This window comes from Ranitomeya imitator, chromosome 7 (assembly GCF_032444005.1).
Source record: "Ranitomeya imitator isolate aRanImi1 chromosome 7, aRanImi1.pri, whole genome shotgun sequence".
NCBI lineage: Eukaryota > Metazoa > Chordata > Amphibia > Anura > Dendrobatidae > Ranitomeya > Ranitomeya imitator.
This window is the reverse complement of record NC_091288.1, coordinates 89078985-89102885: the sequence shown is the minus strand read 5'-3', so window position 1 is coordinate 89102885 and position 23901 is coordinate 89078985. Positions and strand designations below refer to the sequence as shown.

The following is a 23901-nucleotide window of genomic DNA, read 5'->3' as shown; positions in this document are numbered from 1 at the left end:
TTCTCAGGCTGCCCCCATACACATCGATCAATGCGCAATCTTTGTAATTGGGTTCCCTTGACTTTTATGTGTAGGGACAACTTTAAATGATGAAAAGTTATTGCATTTAATGTTTAAATTGTGACATTTTGTACTGGGGCCCAAGAGCATTGAAGCTTCATTTCTGGAGATGGACAGCTAGTAGTTGTTCAGCTCCTATACAATATCATACCCCAGAACACAAGCGATTGTAACAATGTGATTATTAGAGAGGTTGTTGTGTTTGTACAAAAGATGCTATGTTACATTTGGACATTAACCAACGATGTCTTGTGCTATATTTCAGAATCTAATATATTTAGAATGAAGTTATTACATTCTGTCATCTTCTTACTATAAAGTATTACTTTATGCCACCTATTCTGTACATCTTGCATCCATTGATGTCGATGTGAACATCTAAAGATGGTCTGTCATTATTTTTCATGCACAGGAAACCTTTGCAGATGCACCGGTTACAGACCAATTTTGGATGGTTTTAGGACTTTTGAGAAGGTATGTAAAATCCTAACAATTAGCATCTTTCTTGTTTCCCTCTATCTCTGACTAATTGGCTGTTTGACTACTTTTAGAGTTGCTGTTTAAACAAAACAGATGGAAAAAATATGCTGCCAGATATGAAGGTATAGTATTGATCTTTGACTTTTCTCTTATTTTGCCTTGCATTCTACCCTTTTGAAAATAACGAATAATGTAGAAATTACCCTTTTACCCATGACTGAATTGGAATGTATCTGTTGCTGAAAGTTGTTTTTTTAGCAGTGCTTTAATTTTTAATTTTTTGAAAGTCGGGTGGTGTGTGTCTGTTGCTTGGTTTACACCATCCTTTGAGAAGATTTCCACAAAATAGCATAGACATTTTGATATGTTACTCAGTACATGTAAAGATGCTTGTTTGTTGTAAATGGTAATACGTACCATAGTCATCAATAGATACAAATTAACACAAATTCACATTTCACATGTTTCACGTTTATTTCTACAGTCACCAAAACTCTTTAATGAACAGGATCTTTTACCTCTGGACTCAACACAAGAATTTATATTCCCCCCTGAGCTGATGGTGAGTCTAAGCAATGAAACTCAGTAGATTTCCAACTTTGTTTGATAAGGCAGTAGTAACTGCAGGAGACACACAGAGTACGTCCTGTAACTCCTAAGGAACCATCACAAGTCATATAAAGAAGCCATGGCACGAGTTAGGTAATAAAGACCCTGCAGCTCTTGGCATCATGTCTTCTAGCAGACTGATGGAGGTCTTTATGGCTCCAAAGGGGCATATATCATTATAATGGTTGCTGCATCATTTTTTTTGTTATACAGAGAAATAAATTTCCTGCATAATCATGGAGTAATACCATAATGTAAAAATGGGAACAGTTCATAGGTTTATGCAGGATATTTGCAACTTTGTATAAGAACAAATCCACCTCTCCATTCACCTTTTAAAGACTAGGTCTTTTTCCATCATGACAACTAGAATGACTTTATTTTTTATTCTCCTCTTATTCAGGCTGTTGCAATTTATTTTTGTTTTTGTTTCACGTGTCTGCATGAGGATTTTTCTTTTTTTGTAGGAATAGGTCTACTTTAAGTAGGTGCCATTTTTAGTGGTACATAAGCAAAATAGTTTTGTTTGTATTCATTTTTTAACTCGGGAAATCTAAAGAATAAAAAATCAGATCCGATGCCGTTTAAAAAAAAAATAGTACAATGCACAATTCTATAAATTCATCTTTAGGCTGAACCTTTAACTGCGTGAAGGGAAAAAAGGCATTTAGTGCACTGCTTTGCAAGGGAAAAACAGAGCTTCAGACTCTATTAAGATACATTACAACACCAATTTGCACAGAATTCTTGATCTATTAAAAGAAAGAAATACTTAAAACTTGCAACAGATAGGCAGTAATTTAACATTTTAACATTTATGTATTTCCCTTGACTGTACATGCATGGTGCTTCTATAAAGGCAGGAGAACTGAGTGCAGGGTCAGTCTGGCCCACCGAAGAATTGGAGAAACCTTAGGTGGGCCCTGGGATCTCCCTTAGTAACCTGAATAGCAGCAGACCTCCTTGTTGGATTCTTGTTAGATCTATCTGAAACTGTTTCTAGGTTTTGGTTGTGTGCTGATTTTTTTCCTTCTCCTACTTTGGTTTAACCCAATCCTCCACTCCCCAGTGTTTACCCTCTGTGTTTGTGTGAGAATATTTGCATGATTGGTATTTTCCTTTATCTCTGCCCATATTACCTTGTAAGTTTAGTTGGTGTATTATGGTACACTGTTATTCCCCTCTTCCCTGGGTGGGGGAAGGGTAGAGACTGAGGGCAGATTCAGGAGCTAAGACGTGGCCCCGGCGTCTTCACCATCAGAAGTAATCGGAGAACAGGGTGAGCTAGGGTGCCACTAGCATTAGGGAGAGGGAAGGAGCCCCTGGTCCCGAGACATCCAACAACAGAATTATAGGAAAGAATGTGCAGTCCGGTGGAACGCTGGACTTATGGATAAGGACAGAAGGTTATAAAATGCACCGAACTTTATTAAAATGCTGAACACACAACGCATTTTGGCGGCTGAATGCCACCTTCATCAGGTATTGGTAAAACTTTCATAGCAAATAGCTTATATATAAAAAATGAACAGGAAGTGATCTGAAAAGCGTTAACCCCTCCTTAGCCTAACCATCAAAAACATGATTAAAAAGTGAAATAACAGTAATCGCCTCATTAAAGGGAAAACAATAATGAAAATGAAAATGAAAATAAAAAGATTTTAAAAAAGGGATAAATAATAACAATAAGAGAACGTGTATATTACATCACCTTCTCCAATGACAAATTAAGGCCCTCAGGGGACAATGTACCAAGTTGGAAGATCCAGTAACTCTCCTTATTAATGAGTCTCCTGTATCTATTTGCACAGGACTCAGATATATGGTCAATAATGGTCAGTCTCATTTCCTTAGGAAAGCAAATCCTGATTGTACTGACAATTGGTAATCCCAGTAATAGCCCTTATCTAAAATGTATAATTGTTTAGAATTCATACCTATAAACAGTAATTTAACATCACAGGGTTGTTGTAGCATCGGTGGCTGCTTTCTTTCAGTATAAGAAGACTGTTGTGCTCTTTTTACTGGAAGGACTTGACTAACTGGATGGGGCACTACTTAATAAGAGCAAAATTGGACTCTTTTGATGGGGTGATAGGTCTTCTTTAAAAGATACATTTATTAAATTTAAATCCTATTTAAGAACTAAAGCTTTGATTTGCTGAATTATCATGCAAAATAATTATATACATGCAACTCTTTACTGATTATTAATCCTACGTTCATCGACTGGGGCCAACGTGTGTGGAGAGGGCTGATTTTGATGGTTCTTTAGGGATCATGCAGACGACAGTATAACTTGGTCAAGTGCTAACCATCTTTTTGATTGATGGATAACACTCACACCCATATTATTCAATGAGGCTGTACACTTGTCCGATTTTTTTCCTCAGACTGAGTGGCCCGAGGAAAAAAAACACAGCATTCACGATTTACCTCCAATAATTGGATCACACTTGGCTATTCAAGTCTATGGGTCAATGGAAAACACCAGACCACACTTGGATGACATTCAAGTGTGATCTAATGTTCACAGGCAGGCTACTTTTTCTTTTTTGTTCACCGCCTCCGAGAAAGTCGATTCACACACTGTTCACACTCTATTCAGAGTGTGATTAACATAATCATACCAATTTTCTTGAAAGATGGCCGTGTGACCCTAGCCATAAGCCATCAATATAGGTAAGTCCCAGATAAAGTACCAGAAAAAACAACAACCTTTAAATATGGATAGTCATCATCAATAATGTTCTAGGGTGGTTATAGTATGTATTCTTTTGGGAGGACTAGGAAGGTTTAGACCTCCAGGGATTTATACAGTTCCCACAACGTTTAGTACCAGCTGTAAATTAATCCAGCAATGCCTTAAAATAATTACATTCATATTGATTGAATTCTGTTTTACTTAGTTGATGCTCAACAACCCAAAGAAAATGATGACTTTTCATGGAGAAAGGATCACCTGGTATTCTCCTTCTAAACTTGAAGAACTTCTAGAAGTGAAGTGCAAATTTCCAAAAGCTCCTCTTGTAGTTGGTAACACAAATGTCGGTAAGCAGCATATGAAGGAGAAATAAGTTGTAGCCACTATCATAAAAAACCTTAGCTTCTAATAATCGCAAAACAAAGTCCAGTGTAAATGAAATATACTCACACAGGACATAACTGCGCCAAGGAAAATGTGCCACAAATGTGATTTTAAAATAGTTTGTTGCACAACTACCGTAGCTTGTATAAGACCGCATTCAGTTTTTCATGTGCGAGTTCTGTGTTTTTACCAGATCAAATTCATACCCATAATAGTCTATAGGGCTGTTCACATTCACATGGGTATTTTCACAGAGTGATCAGCATGGAGACATGTCTAATTTTGATCCAAGTCTCATACTAATGTACCCGAAGTAAGTAGGTCTGTGAAAAAATTGGACAACTCTCAGTTTTCCTCTCTGGGCTCACCACTTTTCATGGAGTGTTTGATATCAGAAGGTTGAGAAAATGTCGCCTCTTTTTTCTTTTTTCCATACAAGAAAAAATGATTAACTCTGATCAATTTTGCATTATAAAAACTCACACACTGACCAAATTGATGACTTTCTGATCAAAAGTGATGATAAACGCAAAGATTTTTTGCCTATGAGAAAAATCACTGACATCTGAATGATGGCTTTTATTAAAAAGCAAAATTTGCAGCACAAATAAAATTATTGATAAATTGACATTCAGCAGTCTTGTCTGCAGGCCAATTTACAAGTGGATTCTGTGCACAATTTATCTGCACCATGTGTATGTGGTTTGGTAAAATGGTAAAATCCCATCCACATTGTTGCTGATGGAATATGCTGTTCATCTTGTATATTCTGCATAACAAGTACAAAACAAACTATTTCCATTTGTAAAAAAATGATGATGATGTCCAATCTGTTACAGAATTCATCCATAATACTTCATATACTCTAATACTCTGTTTTTCAGGTTTACAGATGAAGTTTGATGGTGTCATTTACCCTGTTATCATATCACCAGTGAGAATTACAGAATTATATCTTGTTTCTACTAATGATCAAGGTGAGAACATGAATATTTTAGTTATTGTTACTTAGTTATAATTCTAAAACATTCTGATACGGGCAATTAAAAAAAATCATGTTTGTGTTTGTTATTCTGAGAGCAAAGGTAGTGGAATGAAAAGTTAAAGGGGCTGTCCAAGTCTCAATCCCCCATATTGCTTCCTTGTAAAACAATGATACTTATTCTCAACTCCGGTGCCAGGCTCTTTGGGATCGCGTAACATTATGTCACGTGATCCATTCCCAACTAATCATCGATGGCTTCGTTCTCCTCGCCTTTGGACGAATCACGTACATCTGAAGGAAATGAGAAAACAGCAGCTCTCACTTCCTAAGGATGTATGCGTTTTGCCCGAAGGCGGGGAGAGTAAAGTTAGCGCTGATTGGCAACATGAGATCGAGTGACATAACAATGTTACGCGATCCCCGATAGAGACAGTGCTGGTGCTGTTCCAGCAGAGCTACAGTGGCTTCCAAAAGGATTCCCCCTTGGCATTTTTTATGTTTTTCTACCTCACCACCTGAAAATTCACTGTTTTTTTAGGGTTTTCATCAGTTCATGTAAATAAAGGTACCTTCACACTGAGCAACTTTCCAACGAGAACGACAGCGATCCGTGACGTTGCAGCGTCCTGGATAGCGATCTTGTTGTGTTTGACACGCAGCAGCGATCAGGATCCTGCTGTGCCATATTTGGTTGTCAGGTCGGCCTGATTCATCATGTTTGACAGCAAAAGCAATGATGCCAGCAATGGTTTTTCATGGAGCGAACAACCAGTGAGAACAATAAGTACGTCACTGGATCGCTCCTGCATCGCTCAGCTGTTGCCGGTGTTTGACGTCTCCTAGCGACCTAAACAGCGACGCTGCTGTGAACATTTGGTTTCTTTTTTATTGTAAAGCAAACAACAAATAGGTCAAAATAACTGAAAACTTCAGTGTGCATAACTATGCACCCCCCTAAAGTCAGTATTAGAGATGGGTGGACACCTGGATGTTCGGGGTTCGGCCAAACAGTTACAAAAAGTTTGGGTTCGGGTACCAGAATAGTACTCGGACACCATTCACTTGAATGGGGGGCCCTAACATCCAGTGTTTGCCACACCGTTTCTGATCGGCAGTGAATTCATCCTCGCAGGTCAGAGAGCTGCAGTCCCCATGTTGTCAAAAGACAGCGAGCACTCAGCTGTGATCAGAGGTATAAAGTTTACTGTACTTCCGTTCACTGATGTCAGCGGATGGGGCTACAACTCCCATCATGGGACCCCTGCTGCCACTAATAACAGCGAGAGCAGGAGCCGCTGATGAGTGTATTCATTAGCTGGCACCTGCGCTGTAAAGAAATAATTTACAAAAAACCCAGCATGTGTTCCCCTGCATTTTAGATAACCAGCCAGGAAAAACTCACATCTTGGGGCTGCAACCCTCAGCTGTCAGCTTCAGCAGGGCTAGTTATCAAGAATACAAGGGTCCCCATTCCATATTTTTTAATTATATAAATAAATAATTAAAAAAACGACATGGGTCCCCCCATTATTGACAACCAGCCTTGCTAAAGCAGACAGCTGGGGGCTGGTATTCTCAGGCTGGTAAGGGGACATTGGAAATTTCCCCCTCCAAGCCTTAAAATAGCAGCCCGCAGATGACCAGAAAAGGCACATCTATCTATCCATTACTAATCCTATAGTTGTATTGTAAATAAAGACACTGCAAAAATAGTCTTTTATTAGAAATAAAACCAAACACACTTTAACTTTTTTATTTAAAAATAACAAGCACAGTTATACTCACCTAACACCTATTCCATGAAGCCCTCGTTCTCCTGTAATAAACCAAAAATAAAAAACAACAATATCCCTCACCTCTCCGTTATTCTGTCCCATGCCGTAATCCATGTCTGGGTGAAAAACAGTCTTCAACCTGGACATTGCCAAGATGCGACTGTTCAGGCTGAGAACCACTGGTGAATGAGCTGCTGGGAGTGCAGCCTCAGTGACTAGCGGTGACGTCATCGAGGTTACCTCTGGTGACTGAGGCTGCGTTCCCAGCCAGGCTGAACTGCCATGACCTCGGTGAGATCCCCACTAGCACCGTGAGAAAAACTCTCACGGTGCTTGTGGGGATCTCACCGAGGTCACCGCAGTTCAGACCGGCACAGCAAATACGGACCACTTTTGACATAAACATCTTTAGGGACACCTTAAATCATGTAAAAATAAGGATTACAATTGGGTTTCCTTAAAAAATGTGCGGTTTGTCTTTCACATGCTCTTTGATTCACTGCACATTACTGGTTGCAGAGTTAGTTAACTGAGAAACTGTCAGGGAACTCACACTGAAAGGGTGTTTGTAACTATTTTATCTGTGCATTTTCTGAACTCATGCTGATTTATTGCCATAGACTGCATCAAAGTTGAGCTGAACTTTGACGTAGTCATAAATCAACACAAATTAAAGCTATCATAAGAAAATGACCTATTGCTTAAATCAAGTTATTTTTTTTTAAGTTGGTAATCTTTTTTTTCATAAAACAATCTGTACTAAAATAAAAAATTTAAATTTTTTAATGTTGACATGGTTCGTTTTTTAGACTGTTTCTTCTTGTTGTTTCAGTAAATAATAAGTTTACATAGCCACAATGACTCTAAGCCTATTGTTTGTATTGGAGCAGCTAATGAGCATGTGCAAAGGTGATTGTGAAGGGAGGGAGGTGACATCCCCTTTGGTGATTGGTGAATCTTGTATCATCAGCTGTATAGAGAGGTGTTACCTGACATTATAATCCTGCTTCTGATAATATGGAGCTGAAAACTCTTCCTGAAAGAGTCTATAATAGCCCCAGTGGCCATTGTGAAAATAGCAGGATTATTAATTTAGCTTTTTAAGAAACAATCCCAATAGTTTTTTATCAGCTAAACCTGTGAATGTGTATGTGCTATAGTTTGGGTGTACTAATATACTCACAGATCACCGTCTTGTCTGGTGTCATCACTGCTCCGGTCCTCCTCTCAGTCATCTGAATGAATTTATGACTATCCGGATCACACTGGGTTCTATATGTGAGCCTGAAGAGCCTTTAACATTGTCAGCCTACGGAGCGTCAGAACGGGGCTTGTAATAGCAACTGCTGTATCATGCATAGAGTCCTGTGTGAGACGGAGAGTCGGAACTTCAGTCTTGTAAGGCTAGTTTCACACTGGCGTTTAGCTGTGCTGCGGAGGGATGCGGACTTCCTCCATGAAGCTCCTCCCACTGCCACGCCTCTTCATTCTGCTCTGCCTACGGCTGCATGCGGCATGCGCACCCTATCTTTAACATTGGGTACGTAGGTCATGCCGCTCTATCCGGATGCCGCCACATGCGTTGTTTTGATGGTGTGACGACCTACGCCGAATGCAACGAGTTGCAATTTCGTGCAGATGCCGCACCGTCAAAATGACACATGCGGCAGTATCCACATACAGCGGCATGGTCTGCATACCCAATGTTAAAGATAGGGTGCGCATGCCGCATGCAGCCATAGGCAGAGCTGAATGAAGAGACGTGGCAGTGGGTGGGGCTTCACAGAGGAAGTCCGCATCCCTCCGCAGCCCGGCTGAACACTAGTGTGAAACTAGCCTAACTGAGGAGGACACCAGAGAAGACTGCAATATGTTCAAACAAGGGGAGAATTTTCTCCAGCACCTCCAGAGATTAGGGAGGTTAATAAGTGGCTCAAGAATTGGTGTAGGAAGGAGGGGTTTGGGTTCCTGCAGAACTGGGCCGACTTCTCAGTTGGCTACAGGCTCTACGCTAGGGACGGGCTGCACCTCAATGGGGAGGGTGCATCTGTGTTGGGGGAGAAAATGGCTAGAAGGTTGGAGGAGTGTTTAAACTAGGGAATGGGGGGTAGGGTATTCAATTTATAGGAGGGGAAGATAGTGCAGACAGAGACCTGGGCACAAATAAGGAAGTTGGGGGTGGCGGTGGCATGGGGGGTGGGGTTAGAGCAGTTAATAATTTAAGAAAGAATAGAGGTACAGAGAGGAACATCAAGTGCATGTATACTAATGCCAGAAGCCTCGCCAACAAAATGGACGAATTAGAACTAATGTTGTTGGAGCATAATTATGACATGGTGGGGATATCTGAAACATGGCTGGATGAGAGCCATGACTGGGCTGTTAACTTGCAGGGCTATAGCCTGTTCAGAAATGACCGTACAGATAAGCGAGGGGGTGGGGTGTGTCTATATGTAAAATCGTCCTTAAACCCCATCCTGCGTGATAATATAGGTGAATTTAATGAAAATATAGAATCCCTGTGGGTGGAGATAGGGGGAGGGGGAAAAATAATAAATTACTGATAGGGGTTTGTTATAAATCTCCAAAAATAATGGAAGCAATGGAGAATATCCTCGTAAAGCAAATAGATGAAGCTGCGACTCAACGAGAAGTCATTGTTATGGGGGACTTCAACTACCCTGAAATAGATTGGGGAACAGAAACCTGCAGTTCCAGCAAAGGTAATCGGTTTTTGACAACTATGAGAGACAATTACCTTTCACAACTGGTTCAGGACCCAACAAGAAGGGGGGCACTGCTAGATCTATTATTAACCAACAGGCCAGACCGCATATCAAATATAAGGGTTGGGGGTTACTTGGGAAATAGCGATCACAAAATAATACGTTTTCATGTATCCTTTAAAAGATGTGTAATAGAGGGGTTACAAGGACACTAAACTTCAGGAGGGCAAATTTCCAACGGATGTGAGAGGATCTTGGTGCAATTAACTGGGACGATATCCTGAGACACAAAAATACACAAAGAAAATGGGAGACATTTATTAGCATCCTGGATAGGACCTGTGCACAGAATATACCGTATGGGAATAAACATACTAGGAATAGGAGGAAACCAATATGGCTAAATAGATCTGTAAGGGGCGCAATAAGTGACAAAAATAAATCATTTAGAGAATTAAAGGAAGTAGGTAGTGAGGAGCCATTAAATAAATACAAAAAATTAAATAAATTATGTAAAAAGCAAATCAAGGCAGCAAAGATTGAGACAGAGAGACTCATTGCCAGACAGAGTAAAAATAATCCCAACATATTCTTTAACTACATAAATAGTAAGAAACTAAAAAATGATAGTGTTGGCCCCCTTAAAAATAGTCTGGGTGAAATGGTGGATGAGGATGAGGAAAAAGCCAATATGCTAAATGACTTTTTTTCATCAGTATTTACACAAGAAAATCCCATGGCAGGCAAAATGACTAGTGATAAAAATTCCCCATTTAATGTCACCTGCTTAACCCAGCAGGAAGTGCGGCGGCATCTAAAATTGACTAAAATTTACAAATCTCCGGGCCCGGATGGGATACATCCTCGAGTACTGCAGGAATTAAGTACAGTCATTGATAGACCATTATTTTTAATCTTTAAAGACTCCATAATAACAGGGTCTGTACCACAGGACTGGCGTATAGCAAATGTGGTGCCAATATTCAAAAAGGGGACAAAAACTGAACTCGGAAATTATAGGCCAGTAAGCTTAACCTCTACTGTGGGTAAAATCCTGGAGGGCATTCTAAGGGATGCTATACTGGAGTATCTGAAGAGGAATAACCTCATAACCCAGTATCAGCACAGGTTTACTAGGGACCGTTCATGTCAGACTAATTTGATCTGCTTCTATGAAGAGGTAAGTTCCGGACTGGACAAAGGGAACCTAGTGGATGTAGTGTATATGGACTTTTCAAAAGCTTTTGATACGGTGCCACACAAAAGGTTGATACATAAAATGAGAATAATGGGGATAGGGGAAAATATGTGTAAGTGGGTTGAGAGCTGGCTCAGGGATAGTAAACAAAGGGGGGTTATTAATGGAGCACACTCGGATTGGGTAGCGGTTAAGCGGTTAGCAGTGGGGTACCACAGGGGTCAATATTGGGCCCTCTTCTTTTTAACATATTTATTAATGACCTTGTAGGGGGCATTCAGAGTAGAATTTCAATATTTGCAGATGACACTAAACTCTGCAGGGTTATCAATACAGAGGATGACAATTTTATATTACAGGATGATTTATGTAAACTAGAAGCTTGGGCTGATAAATGGCAAATGAGCTTTAATGGGGATAAATGTAAGGTCATGCACTTGGGTAGAAGTAATAAGATGTATAATTATGTGCTTAATTCTAAAACTCTGGGCAAAACCGTCAATGAAAAAGACCTGGGTGTATGGGTGGATGACAAACTCATATTCAGTGGCCAGTGTCAGGCAGCTGCTACAAAGGCAAATAAAATAATGGGATGCATTAAAAGAGGCATAGATGCTCATGAGGAGAACATAATTTTACCTCTATAAGTCACTAGTTCGACCACACTTAGAATACTGTACACAGTTCTGGTCTCCGGTGTATAAGACAGACATAGCTGGACTAGAGCGGGTGCAGAGAAGAGCGACCAAGGTTATTAGAGGACTGGGGGGTCTGCAATACCAAGATAGGTTATTACACTTGGGGCTATTTAGTTTGGAAAAACGAAGACTAAGGGGTGATCTTATTTTAATGTATAAGTATATGAGGGGACAGTACAAAGACCTTTCTGATAATCTTTTTAATCACAGACCTGAAACAGGGACAAGGGGGCATCCTCTACGTTTGGAGGAAAAAAGGTTTAAGCATAATAACAGACGCGGATTATTTACTGTAAGACTATGGAACTCTCTGCCGTATGATGTTGTAATGAGTGATTCATTACTTAAATTTAAGAGGGGACTGGATACATTTCTGGAAAAGTATAATGTTACAGGGTATATACACTAGATTCCTTGATAGGGCGTTGATCCAGGGAACTAGTCTGATTGCCATATGTGGAGTCAGGAAGGAATTTTTTCCCCCAATGTGGAGCTTACTCGTTGCCACATGGGCTTTTTTTGCCTTCCTCTGGATCAACATGTTAGGGCATGTTAGGTTAGGCTATGGGTTGAACTAGATGGACTTAAAGTCTTCCTTCAACCTTAATAACTATGTAACTATGTAACTTACAGTAAGATAAAATGTAAAGTTTATTCCATCAATAAAATCATTATTCAAAAGAAAATTCACATCATCCAATGAGCAGTTATGGTATATCAGAAGAGGAAAATGTCCAAAAAAAGAGATTCAAGGTCCTAGTTGATGTGTTTCGAAGTCAAACTTCTTATTCCTGAAACCTATACTACACTACACACACATTCACACAAGTTTAGCCCATAAAAATTGTAATGTGAGTGTTTCTTTTTAGTAAAGATTGTGATATAAAAAAACCTGCCAATTTAAAGATACGTGTAACAAAAAAACCTAATTTAAAGGGAATCTGTCACCACTTTTTTTAGGTTTGAGATAAAAAATATGGTTCAATTGTGCATGAGCTCTGCATTGCAGCAGTACCTTTCATATCCCACGATTCCCCACCTTTGCTGAGAAAATACCTTTGTAATCTCTCCTTTTCGTATGTAAATTACCCCGGTCCGGTCCGATGGACGGGGCCTATTCGCTGTTTCTCCCCACCTCCTGCCTTGCTCTACGCTCTTCTTTCCTGCGTTGGCGTTGTTTTCCTGTGCCTGCGCATTGAAGTGTCCTCTCGCGCGTGCGCAGTATGTTTTGCACAACAAAAAGCATAAAAATCATTATTGCGCATGCGCCATTTTACATTACGTTCTGTGCCCCAGAAGTCTTGCCATGCAAGGGGGCATAGAACGTAATGAAAAATGCGGGCGCATGCGCAATAGTGATTTTATGCTTTGACCACAATTGGGCAAAGCATACTGCGCAGGCGCTAGAGGCCAATTCAATGCGCGCACACAGAAACTGTACGGGATCTGTGTTATTCACAGATCTCTAGTAATATACCTTGTAGGAAAGAAAAAGCGCAGATAGTGTTTTATCTCACAATTTAAAGGAAGATTCGCCTGTAATGTAACTGCTCACCTGATGTAGAAGATTCATAAGCATATAGTGCCGCCCGACGCAGATCCTCCAGTCGACACGTGACCGTAGCTAAATCGCTGAATAGGAGGATTTGTGGGTTATGATCCGCACTGCCAGCTCATCCAGAAACAGACAAAAAGTACAATTGAACAGTGGTCTATTCTACGCGTTTTGGAGTGCATATGACTTCTTCAGGAGAAACCACAAGTATTTTGGCTCCCCTCCTTCCCAGAGCCATAACTTTTTTATTTTTCCATCAATATGGCAATGTGAGGGCTTGTTATTTGCGGGATGAGTTGTACTTTTGAACGACATCTTTGGCATGTCATGTATTAAAAAATGGGAAAAAATTCCAAGTGCGGTGAAATTTCAAAAAAAGTGAAATCCCACACTTGTTTTTTGTTTGGCTTTTTTGCTATGTTCACTAAAAGTGACCAGCCATTTTGATTCTCCAGGTCATTACAAGTTCATAGACACCAAACATGTCTAGGTTATTTTTTATCTAAGTGATGAAAAAAATTCCAAACTTTGCTAAAAAAAAAAAATTGCGCCATTTTCCAATACCCGTAGCGTCTCCATTTTTCGTGATCTGGGGTCGGGTGAGGGCTTATTTTTTGCGTGCCGAACTGTCGTTTTTAATGATACCATTTGGTGTAGATACATTCTTTTGATCACCCGTTATTGCATTTTAATGCAATGTCATGTCGACCAAAAAATGTAATTCTTGCATTTCAAATTTTTTTCTCGTTACACCCTTTAGCGATCAGCTTAATCCTTTTTTTAGTGATAGATTGGGCGATTCTGAACGCGGCGATACCAAATATGTGTAGGTTTGATTTTTTTTTATTGTTTTATTTTGAATGGGGAAGATTTTAACTTTTATATTTTTTTCATATTTTTTAAAACATTTTTTTTAACTTTTGCCATGCTTCAATAGCCTCCATGGGAAGCTAGAAGCTGGCACAACTCGATCTCCTCTGCTACATAGGGACGAAGCTCAGATCGCTCCTATGTAGTAGAATTGTTGCATTGCTATGAGCGCTCATAGCAAACCGGCATCAACCACCATAGAGGTCTCAAGGAGACCTCTGGTTGTTTTGCTGACGCATCGCTGACCCCCAATGGCCAGAAGCTCTAGTTAAATGCCGCTGTCAGCGTTTGACAGCGGCATTTAACTAGTTAATAATGGCGGGTAAATTGCGCTGTTCAAAACAGCTGACATGTCCCGGCTTTGATGCAGGCTCACCGCTGTAGCCCGCATGAAAGCAGGGGATCTGACCTCGGACGTACTATCCCGTCCGAGGTCAGAAAGGGGTTAATCAAAATGGCGCCGGTGGCTGCGCCTCCACAGTAGCATCTATTGGATAGAAATCATCCATTCAGGAAGAGGTAAAATAGTGTGTGATGGGATCCATTTAAAAAGTAACAATACACATTCATTACAGGACTCGTAATTGGAGCTGCAGTTAGCTTGTCTCAAGTTAAACAGATCTTGCTGAAGAAAGTCTCTAAGTTACCACAAGATAAAACCAAGATATTTCAAGCATTATTACAACAGCTAAGCACGCTGGCTGGAGAGCAGATCAGAAGCATGGCGGTACGTATAGTGACCTCGCTGTCAGTCATACACTGTGTGCAGATTAATTAGCAAGTTGTATTTTTGATTATTAATTTTATTATTGAACAACTACAGTTCTGTAGGTTCATTCAAAAGGTTAATAAACCTGAAATGTGAATATTTAAGAAAATAAATGTAGGCTTATGCCTTTCTTAAAAGAATATCTATATGTGTGCAGAATTATTATGCAAGTAAATGATAGACGTAAATTTTCAATTGTTTATTTTCATCTGCTAAAAGGAGAATAATAACCAAATGACTCAAAACATGCAAAAATATATTTCTGACATTTCAAAAAAATATCAGTAACCAATAACAGTCATAAGCTCCATCCATGGAGTCAGTCAGTTTTTTAACCTGTTGATGATCAACAACCAACAACAGTCCCCAGACACTGTTCAGACCAGTCACTGTTGCCCTTGACCGTAAATCTTCGATTTAAGAAGAGTCCACAAGTTCTCAAAACAGAAAGATTCAGGTGAGGAATGGGCTACATCATTATTCTTTCATCTTTAAGGCGTTTACTAGCAGCCGAGCAGTGGAGACTTCGATGCTACGATGGAGCATTGTCATAGTAACATAGTAACATAGTAACATAGTTAGTAAGGCCGAAAAAAGACATTTGTCCATCCAGTTCAGCCTATATTCCATCATAATAAATACCCAGATCTACGTCCTTCTACAGAACCTAATAATTGTATGATACAATATTGTTCTGCTCCAGGAAGACATCCAGGCCTCTCTTGAACCCCTCGACTGAGTTCGCCATCACCACCTCCTCAGGCAAGCAATTCCAGATTCTCACTGCCCTAACAGTAAAGAATCCTCTTCTATGTTGGTGGAAAAACCTTCTCTCCTCCAGACGCAAAGAATGCCCCCTTGTGCCCGTCACCTTCCTTGGTATAAACAGATCCTCAGCGAGATATTTGTATTGTCCCCTTATATACTTATACATGGTTATTAGATCGCCCCTCAGTCGTCTTTTTTCTAGACTAAATAATCCTAATTTCGCTAATCTATCTGGGTATTGTAGTTCTCCCATCCCCTTTATTAATTTTGTTGCCCTCCTTTGTACTCTCTCTAGTTCCATTATATCCTTCCTGAGCACCGGTGCCCAAAACTGGACACAGTACTCCATGTGCGGTCTAACTAGGGATTTGTACAGAGGCAGTATAATGCTCTCATCATGTGTATCCAGACCTCTTTTAATGCACCCCATGATCCTGTTTGCCTTGGCAGCTGCTGCCTGGCACTGGCTGCTCCAGGTAAGTTTATCATTAACTAGGATCCCCAAGTCCTTCTCCCTGTCAGATTTACCCAGTGGTTTCCCGTTCAGTGTGTAATGGTGATATTGATTCCCTCTTCCCATGTGTATAACCTTACATTTATCATTGTTAAACCTCATCTGCCACCTTTCAGCCCAAGTTTCCAACTTATCCAGATCCATCTGTAGCAGAATACTATCTTCTCTTGTATTAACTGCTTTACATAGTTTTGTATCATCTGCAAATATCGATATTTTACTGTGTAAACCTTCTACCAGATCATTAATGAATATGTTGAAGAGAACAGGTCCCAATACTGACCCCTGCGGTACCCCACTGGTCACAGCGACCCAGTTAGAGACTATACCATTTATAACCACCCTCTGCTTTCTATCACTAAGCCAGTTACTAACCCATTTACACACATTTTCCCCCAGACCAAGCATTCTCATTTTGTGTACCAACCTCTTGTGCAGCACGGTATCAAACGCTTTGGAAAAATCGAGATATACCACGTCCAATGACTCACCGTGGTCCAGCCTATAGCTTACCTCTTCATAAAAACTGATTAGATTGGTTTGACAGGAGCGATTTCTCATAAACCCATGCTGATATGGAGTTAAACAGTTATTCTCATTGAGATAATCCAGAATAACATCCCTCAGAAACCCTTCAAATATTTTACCAACAATAGAGGTTAGACTTACTGGCCTATAATTTCCAGGTTCACTTTTAGAGCCCTTTTTGAATATTGGCACCACATTTGCTATGCGCCAGTCCTGCGGAACAGACCCTGTCGCTATAGAATCACTAAAAATAAGAAATAATGGTTTATCTATTACATTACTTAGTTCTCTTAGTACTCGTGGGTGTATGCCATCCGGACCCGGAGATTTATCTATTTTAATCTTATTTAGCCGGTTTCGCACCTCTTCTTGGGTTAGATTGGTGACCCTTAATATAGGGTTTTCATTGTTTCTTGGGATTTCACCTAGCATTTCATTTTCCACCGTGAATACCGTGGAGAAGAAGGTGTTTAATATGTTAGCTTTTTCCTCGTCATCTACAACCATTCTTTCCTCACTATTTTTTAAGGGGCCTACATTTTCAGTTTTTATTCTTTTACTATTGATATAGTTGAAGAACAGTTTGGGATTAGTTTTACTCTCCTTAGCAATGTGCTTCTCTGTTTCCTTTTTGGCAGCTTTAATTAGTTTTTTAGATAAAGTATTTTTCTCCCTATAGTTTTTTAGAGCTTCAATGGTGCCATCCTGCTTTAGTAGTGCAAATGCTTTCTTTTTACTGTTAATTGCCTGTCTTACTTCTTTGTTTAGCCACATTGGGTTTTTCCTATTTCTAGTCCTTTTATTCCCACAAGGTATAAACCGCTTACACTGCCTATTTAGGATGTTCTTAAACATTTCCCATTTATTATCTGTATTCTCATTTCTGAGGATATTGTCCCAGTCTACCAGATTAAGGGCATCTCTAAGCTGTTCAAACTTTGCCTTCCTAAAGTTCAATGTTTTTGTGACTCCCTGACAAGTCCCCCTAGTGAAAGACAGGTGAAACTGCACCTGCAACTGCAATATTGTGGTCGCTATTTCCTAAATGCCCAACCACCTGCAGATTTGTTATTCTGTCAGGTCTATTAGATAGTATTAGGTCTAAAAGTGCTGCTCCTCTGGTTGGATTCTGCACCAATTGTGAAAGATAATTTTTCTTGGTTATTAGCAGAAACCTGTTGCCTTTATGGGTTTCACAGGTTTCTGTTTCCCAGTTAATATCCGGGTAGTTAAAGTCCCCCATAACCAGGACCTCATTATGGGTTGCAGCTTCATCTATCTGCTTTAGAAGTAGACTTTCCATGCTTTCTGTTATATTTGGGGGTTTGTAACAGACCCCAATGAGAATTTTGTTACCATTTTTCCCTCCATGAATTTCAACCCATATGGACTCGACATCCTCATTCCCTTCGCTAATATCCTCCCTTAAAGTGGACTTTAGACAAGACTTTACATAGAGACAAACCCCTCCTCCTCTCCGATTTTTACGATCCTTTCTAAACAGACTGTAACCCTGTAAGTTAACTGCCCAGTCATAGCTTTCATCTAACCATGTCTCGGTTATTCCCACTATGTCAAAGTTACCTGTAGATATTTCTGCTTCTAGTTCTTCCATCTTGTTTGTCAGGCTTCTGGCGTTTGCGAGCATGCAGTTTAGAGGATTTTGTTTTGTTCCAATCTCCTCACTGTGGATTGTTTTAGAAATGTTCTTACCTCCCTTCTGAGTATGTTTTCCTGGGTCGTCTTTGTTCGAGTCTAATGTTTTTCTTCCCGTCCCCTCTTCTTCTAGTTTAACGCCCTCCTGATGAGTGTAGCGAGTCTTCTGGCGAATGTGTGTTTCCCAGGTTTGTTGAGGTGTAGTCCGTCTCTGGCGAGGAGTCCATCATACCAGTAATTCACACCGTGGTCCAGGAATCCAAATCCTTGTTGTCTGCACCATCGTCTTAGCCAGTTGTTTGCATCAAGGATCCTGTTCCATCTCCTGGTGCCATGCCCGTCTACTGGAAGGATAGAAGAAAAAACTACCTGTGCATCCAGTTCCTTTACTTTCTTCCCCAACTCTTCAAAGTCCTTGCAGATTGTCGGTAGGTCCTTCCTTGCCGTGTCATTGGTGCCAACATGTATCAGAAGAAATGGGTGGTTGTCCTTGGAGCTGAAGAGCTTTGGTATCCTATCGGTCACATCCTTGATCATCGCACCTGGAAGGCAGCATACTTCTCTTGCAGTTATGTCCGGTCTGCAGATGGCTGCTTCGGTGCCTCTCAGTAGTGAGTCTCCCACCACCACCACTCTTCGTTGCTTCTTGGCTGTACTTTTTGCTGTCACTTGTTGCTGTGTGCCATTTTCTTTTTTGCTTGCTGGTATTGCTTCATTCTTAGGTGTGCCATCTTCATCCTCTACAAAGATTTGATATCGGTTCTTCAGTTGTGTGGTTGGTGATTTCTCCATGGTCTTCTTGCTTCTTTTGGTCACATGCTTCCACTCATCTGCTTTTGGAGGTTCTCTGACACTTTTTGCACCTTCTGTGACCAGTAGAGATGCTTCTGTTCTGTCTAGAAAGTCTTCATTCTCTTTGATGAGTTTCAAAGTTGCTATTCTTTCTTCCAGACCCCGCACCTTTTCTTCTAAAAGGGCCACTAGTCTACACTTCTGACAGGTGAAATTGGATTCTTCTTCTGGTCGATCTGTGAACATGTAGCACATGCTGCAGCTCACCATGTAGGTTGTCACATCTGCCATGTTGCTCCTAGATCCTGCTGACTTGCTGTGTGTTTTCCTTCTTGTGTAATCTACTCAGCCAAGCTCTCTTGCAATAATGTCCTACAGGCAAAAATTCTTCTCCCAGAAGGCACCTGGAATATGCAAATTAGCCTCCTGAAGCTTGAATCCCTGGTTTGGTGATGCTTTCGAAGCAGCTGGTCCCGGCTGTACCCAACGATCTTCTAGCTTAGGGAGACTTCGCTTCTCCCAGAAGGCACCTGGAATATGCAAATTAGCCTCCTGAAGCTTGAATCCCTGGTTGTCCTGCATAGCAATCATGGTTTTCTTGAAAGATGAAGACTTTTTTTCCTCTACCACTGCTTGAAGAAAATGTCCTTCAGAAATTGGCAGTAGGTTTGAGAGTTGAGTCCATCTTCAACCCGAAAACGGCCAACTAATAATACCAGCCCATAGCATTACCCAACCTCCATCTTGGTGGGGTCTGAGTTGAAGTGGAGGTGTGTGCCTATTACTGATTCAGCCATGGGCCCATCCATCTGGTCTGTCAGAGTCAAGAGTCACTCTTATCTCATAAGTCAATAAATCCTTTGATTAATCTGTCTTCAGATCTTTTGACTCAGTCTTGACTTTTCAGTGTCTGTGCTTTGTCTTGTTCAGTGGTTGTTGGGTTTCAGTCTTCCTTACCTGGGCCATGTCTCTGAGCACTGAGTATCTTGTTCTTCTGAACACTCCAGGGAGGTTGCAGTTCTGGAATGTGACAGCACAGGAGGATAATAGCTTCCTGGTTGCTTCATGTTTGATTCTTCTCAAATCTTTGGCAGTTAATGTGCGTTTTTTCACAACACTTTTTTTTGTGACCCTGTTGAATATTTGCAACAAAACTTTTGATGGTTCGGTGATCACGCCTCTATAGCTTCGTAATTTCAAGAGTGCTGCTTCCCTCTATAAGACGTTGATTTTTGTTTTACTTTTCAGAGTCAATTAAATCTATTTTTTGGACCATTTTGCTTTAGTAAAACAAGGTGCCTAATAATTCAGCACACCTCAATAAAGGGTGTTGCATCCTTAGGCTGCACCCCCCTTCATTGCACAAATACACATTACCTGATCTGCTTCATCAAATAAGCATTCAAGCTTCTACAGATTGGAGGTGGAAAAAACTCCATAAAATGATGAGATAGTCAAAGTATTCACTTGCCTAACAATTGTGCACACAGAGTAGTTGTCATTATTATTATTTTACTTTATTTAATGAAAATGTAATGACATTATCCTGGGTACAGATAATAATTGCTGTATACTGTTTATGTACAAAATGTAGCCTCAGCTTAATTCAGTGTTAAAATGTTAGATTCAAAATTGTGCTTAAAAATGGAGGTCTAATTCCCCTGCTCGTCTTCACATAGCCTTGATGTGGATACCTGTAAGGAAAGCTTTAGGAGAAACTCAAAATTTTCACATGTTTGCCAGTTTTGATCAAATCAGAGAGTTGAATCGATTGGAGACAAGTGCACACAACCAATGTCTGTTAGTGTACAGGGTTGTCTGATCTCAGCTGCCCAGTGAAATGTTTGTATTACAACTACAAAGATATGAAAAGGAGTATAACTGTCGAGACTCTGATGTCGGGTATCCCAGGACTAGAGGCTCCTTCCTTGTCCCTAATGCTAGGATAGTCCTAGCTTGCCCTGTTCTCCAGATTACTCCTGATGGTGAAGATGCCGGGGCCACGTACATTGCCTAAGCTCCTAAATCCACCCTCAGTCTGTACCCTTCCCCCACCCAAGGAACAGGGGAGTATTAGTGTAATTAGTGTACCGTAGTAAACCAACCCGACTAACAAGGTAATATGAGCAGGGATAAAGAAAAATACTAATCATACAAATATACTCACACAAACAACAGAGGTTTACACTGGGGATTGGAGGATGGGGTCAAACCAAAGTAGGAGAAGGAGGGGAATTAGCACATACCCAAAAACTAGCAACAGTCTCAGATAAATCCTCCAAACACCTTCTCAAACAACAACCTTCAACCACCATCTATTAACCATGCAGCTTGAGCTATGTCTGGCAATGAGTGCTTACCAGGGCCCAGATTATATAGGAAATTAGCTGTACTACCTGGCTTCACCCGGGTTAGTAACTACTGTTAGCAAAATAGAATGTGTTAACACAAATTTATTCTGCACACAAAAACCACAAAACAAATAGATAGAAATGTAGATATTAAAAGGCAAAAACTAAGCTAATAGAAGCATTTCACAACATATATTAGCTTTGTTATACTGAGAATGTCCTTTGTTACCTATATTAACCAATCAGAGCTCAGATTAATTAACTATAGCAAAACAGAAGCTGAGCTGTGATTGGTTGCTATTGGCAGCCTGATAAATCCCCAGCCAACAGGAAGCACTCCCCCCTGGCAGTATATATTAGCTCACACATACACATAATAGACAGGTCATGTGACTGACAGCTGCCGTATTTCCTATATGGTACATTTGTTGCTTTTGTAGTTTGTCTGCTTATTAATCAGATTTTTATTTTTGAAGAATACCAGACTTGTGTGTGTTTTAGGGCGAGTTTCATGTGTCAAGTTGTGTGTGTTAAGTTGCGGGTGGCGACATGCATGTAGCGACTTTTGTGAGATGAGTTTTGTGTGGCGACAAGCGTGTAGCAACTTTTTGTGTGTCGAGTTGCATGTGACAGGTTAGTGTAGCAAGTTGTGTGCAGCAAGTTTTGCGCATGGCGAGTTTTGCGTGTGGTGAATTTTATGTGTGGTGCCTTTTGAGTATGTGCAAGTTTTCTGTGAAGCAACTTTTGCATGTGTTGCAACTTTTGTGCATGTGGCAATTTTTCCGCGTGTGCAAGTTTTGCGTATGGCGAGTTTTCCATGAGGTGTGTTTTGCATGTGTGGCTAGTTTTGCGTGAGCCTAGTTTTGCATGTGGCGAGTTTTGCATGTGGCGAATTTTGCGCATGGTGAGTTTTGAGTGGCGACTTTTATGTGGCGAGGTTGGTGTATGTGTGGTGAAATGTGTGCTGAGGATGGTATATGTGTTCAAGCACGTGGTAGTGTGTGGCGCATTTTGTGTGTGTGTTCATATTCCAATGTGTGGTGAGTAAGTATCCCATGTCGGGGCCCCACCTTAGCAACTGTACGGTATATACTCTTTGGCACCATCACTCTCATTCTTTAAGTCCCCCTTGTTCACATCTGGCAGCTGTCAATTTGCCTCCAACACTTTTCCTTTCACTTTTTTCCCATCATGTAGATAGGGGCAAAATTGTTTGGTGAATTGGAAAGCGCGGGGTTAAAATTTCGCCTCACAACATAGCCTATGATGCTCTCAGGGTCCAGACATGTGACTGTGCAAAATGTTGTGGCTGTAGCTGCGACGGTGCAGATGCCGATCCCGGACATACACACATACATACACATACACACACACACACACACACACACACACACACACACATTCAGCTTTATATATTAGATGAGAGTGGCTAACAGTGAACAGTCGAGCATTAATGCAGGAAAACTTCCAAGGGCTTCTAATCAGTGCAGGAGTAGGAGAAATCAGATGCTGCTGTTTTCTGACTCCTCTCTGTTGCAGTAAACCTGTGACAATGGTTTTACATTAGCTAGAGAAGAAGATCTTTTAATTGGAGAAAGAAAGTATTTTAATTGGGAATAAGAAGATAATAAATTATGGATTCTGGTGAAGACTTTGAAACTTCTGTACAGCTTCCTATGCTTCTGTAACAAAAAAACTTAACACAAAGACACCTCTATATCAGAGACAATGCCCTGTGTTATTGCTTTTATGAATAACACTTATAAAGCCACTTTAAAAAAATTAATTTATCAAAGATATATAAATTGTCTGAATGATAATCAAATCAAAGTATAAATATTTACCATAACAGCCTCCACTTGGGCAGGGTAGGAGCTAGTTTTAAAGAGGACACTTGCTCCACTTGTCACTTGCTACAAAAAATTGATTTACCGTATATACGCGAGTATAAGCCGACCCGAGTATAAGCCGACCCCCCTAATTTTGCCACAAAAAACTGGGAAAACTTATTGACTCGAGTATAAGCCTAGGGTGGAAATGCAGCATTTACGGGTGAATTTCAAAAATAAAAATAGATCATTATTTCCCCATAGCTGTGCCATATAGTGCTCTGCAGCGTTCATATTGGCCCATAGCTGTGCCCCATATAGTGCTCTGTGTAGTGATCTACAAGTGCAGCATCTGCCACCACCACCACATGCAGGCACCAGTGCCACTGAGCTAGGAGTGCAGCGTCTGCCACCAACACATGCAGGCACCAGTGCCACTGAGCTACTAGTGCAGCGTCTGCCACCAACACATGCAGGCACCAGTGCCACTGATCTACAAGTGCAGCGTCTGCCACCCCCACCACATGCAGGCACCAGTGCCACTGAGCTAGGAGTGCAGCGTCTGCCACCAACACATGCAGGCACCAGTGCCACTGAGCTACTAGTGCAGCGTCTGCCACCAACACATGCAGGCACCAGTGCCACTGATC

General features: G+C 40.7%; 1 protein-coding gene across 2 annotated transcripts in view; it reads left to right on the top strand.

The window, feature by feature from the left end:
- The window catches only part of LOC138644800 (aldehyde oxidase 1-like), a 252342-nt gene that overhangs the window by 52015 nt on the left and 176426 nt on the right, over positions 1–23901 (top strand). For both annotated transcript variants that reach the window (XM_069733618.1, XM_069733619.1), the window contains 6 exons: positions 473–534; positions 612–662; positions 1025–1102; positions 4059–4200; positions 5122–5214; positions 14620–14771. In XM_069733618.1, coding sequence (XP_069589719.1) covers positions 473–534; positions 612–662; positions 1025–1102; positions 4059–4200; positions 5122–5214; positions 14620–14771 — 578 coding nt within the window. The remainder of the gene's footprint in view (positions 1–472; positions 535–611; positions 663–1024; positions 1103–4058; positions 4201–5121; positions 5215–14619; positions 14772–23901) is intronic.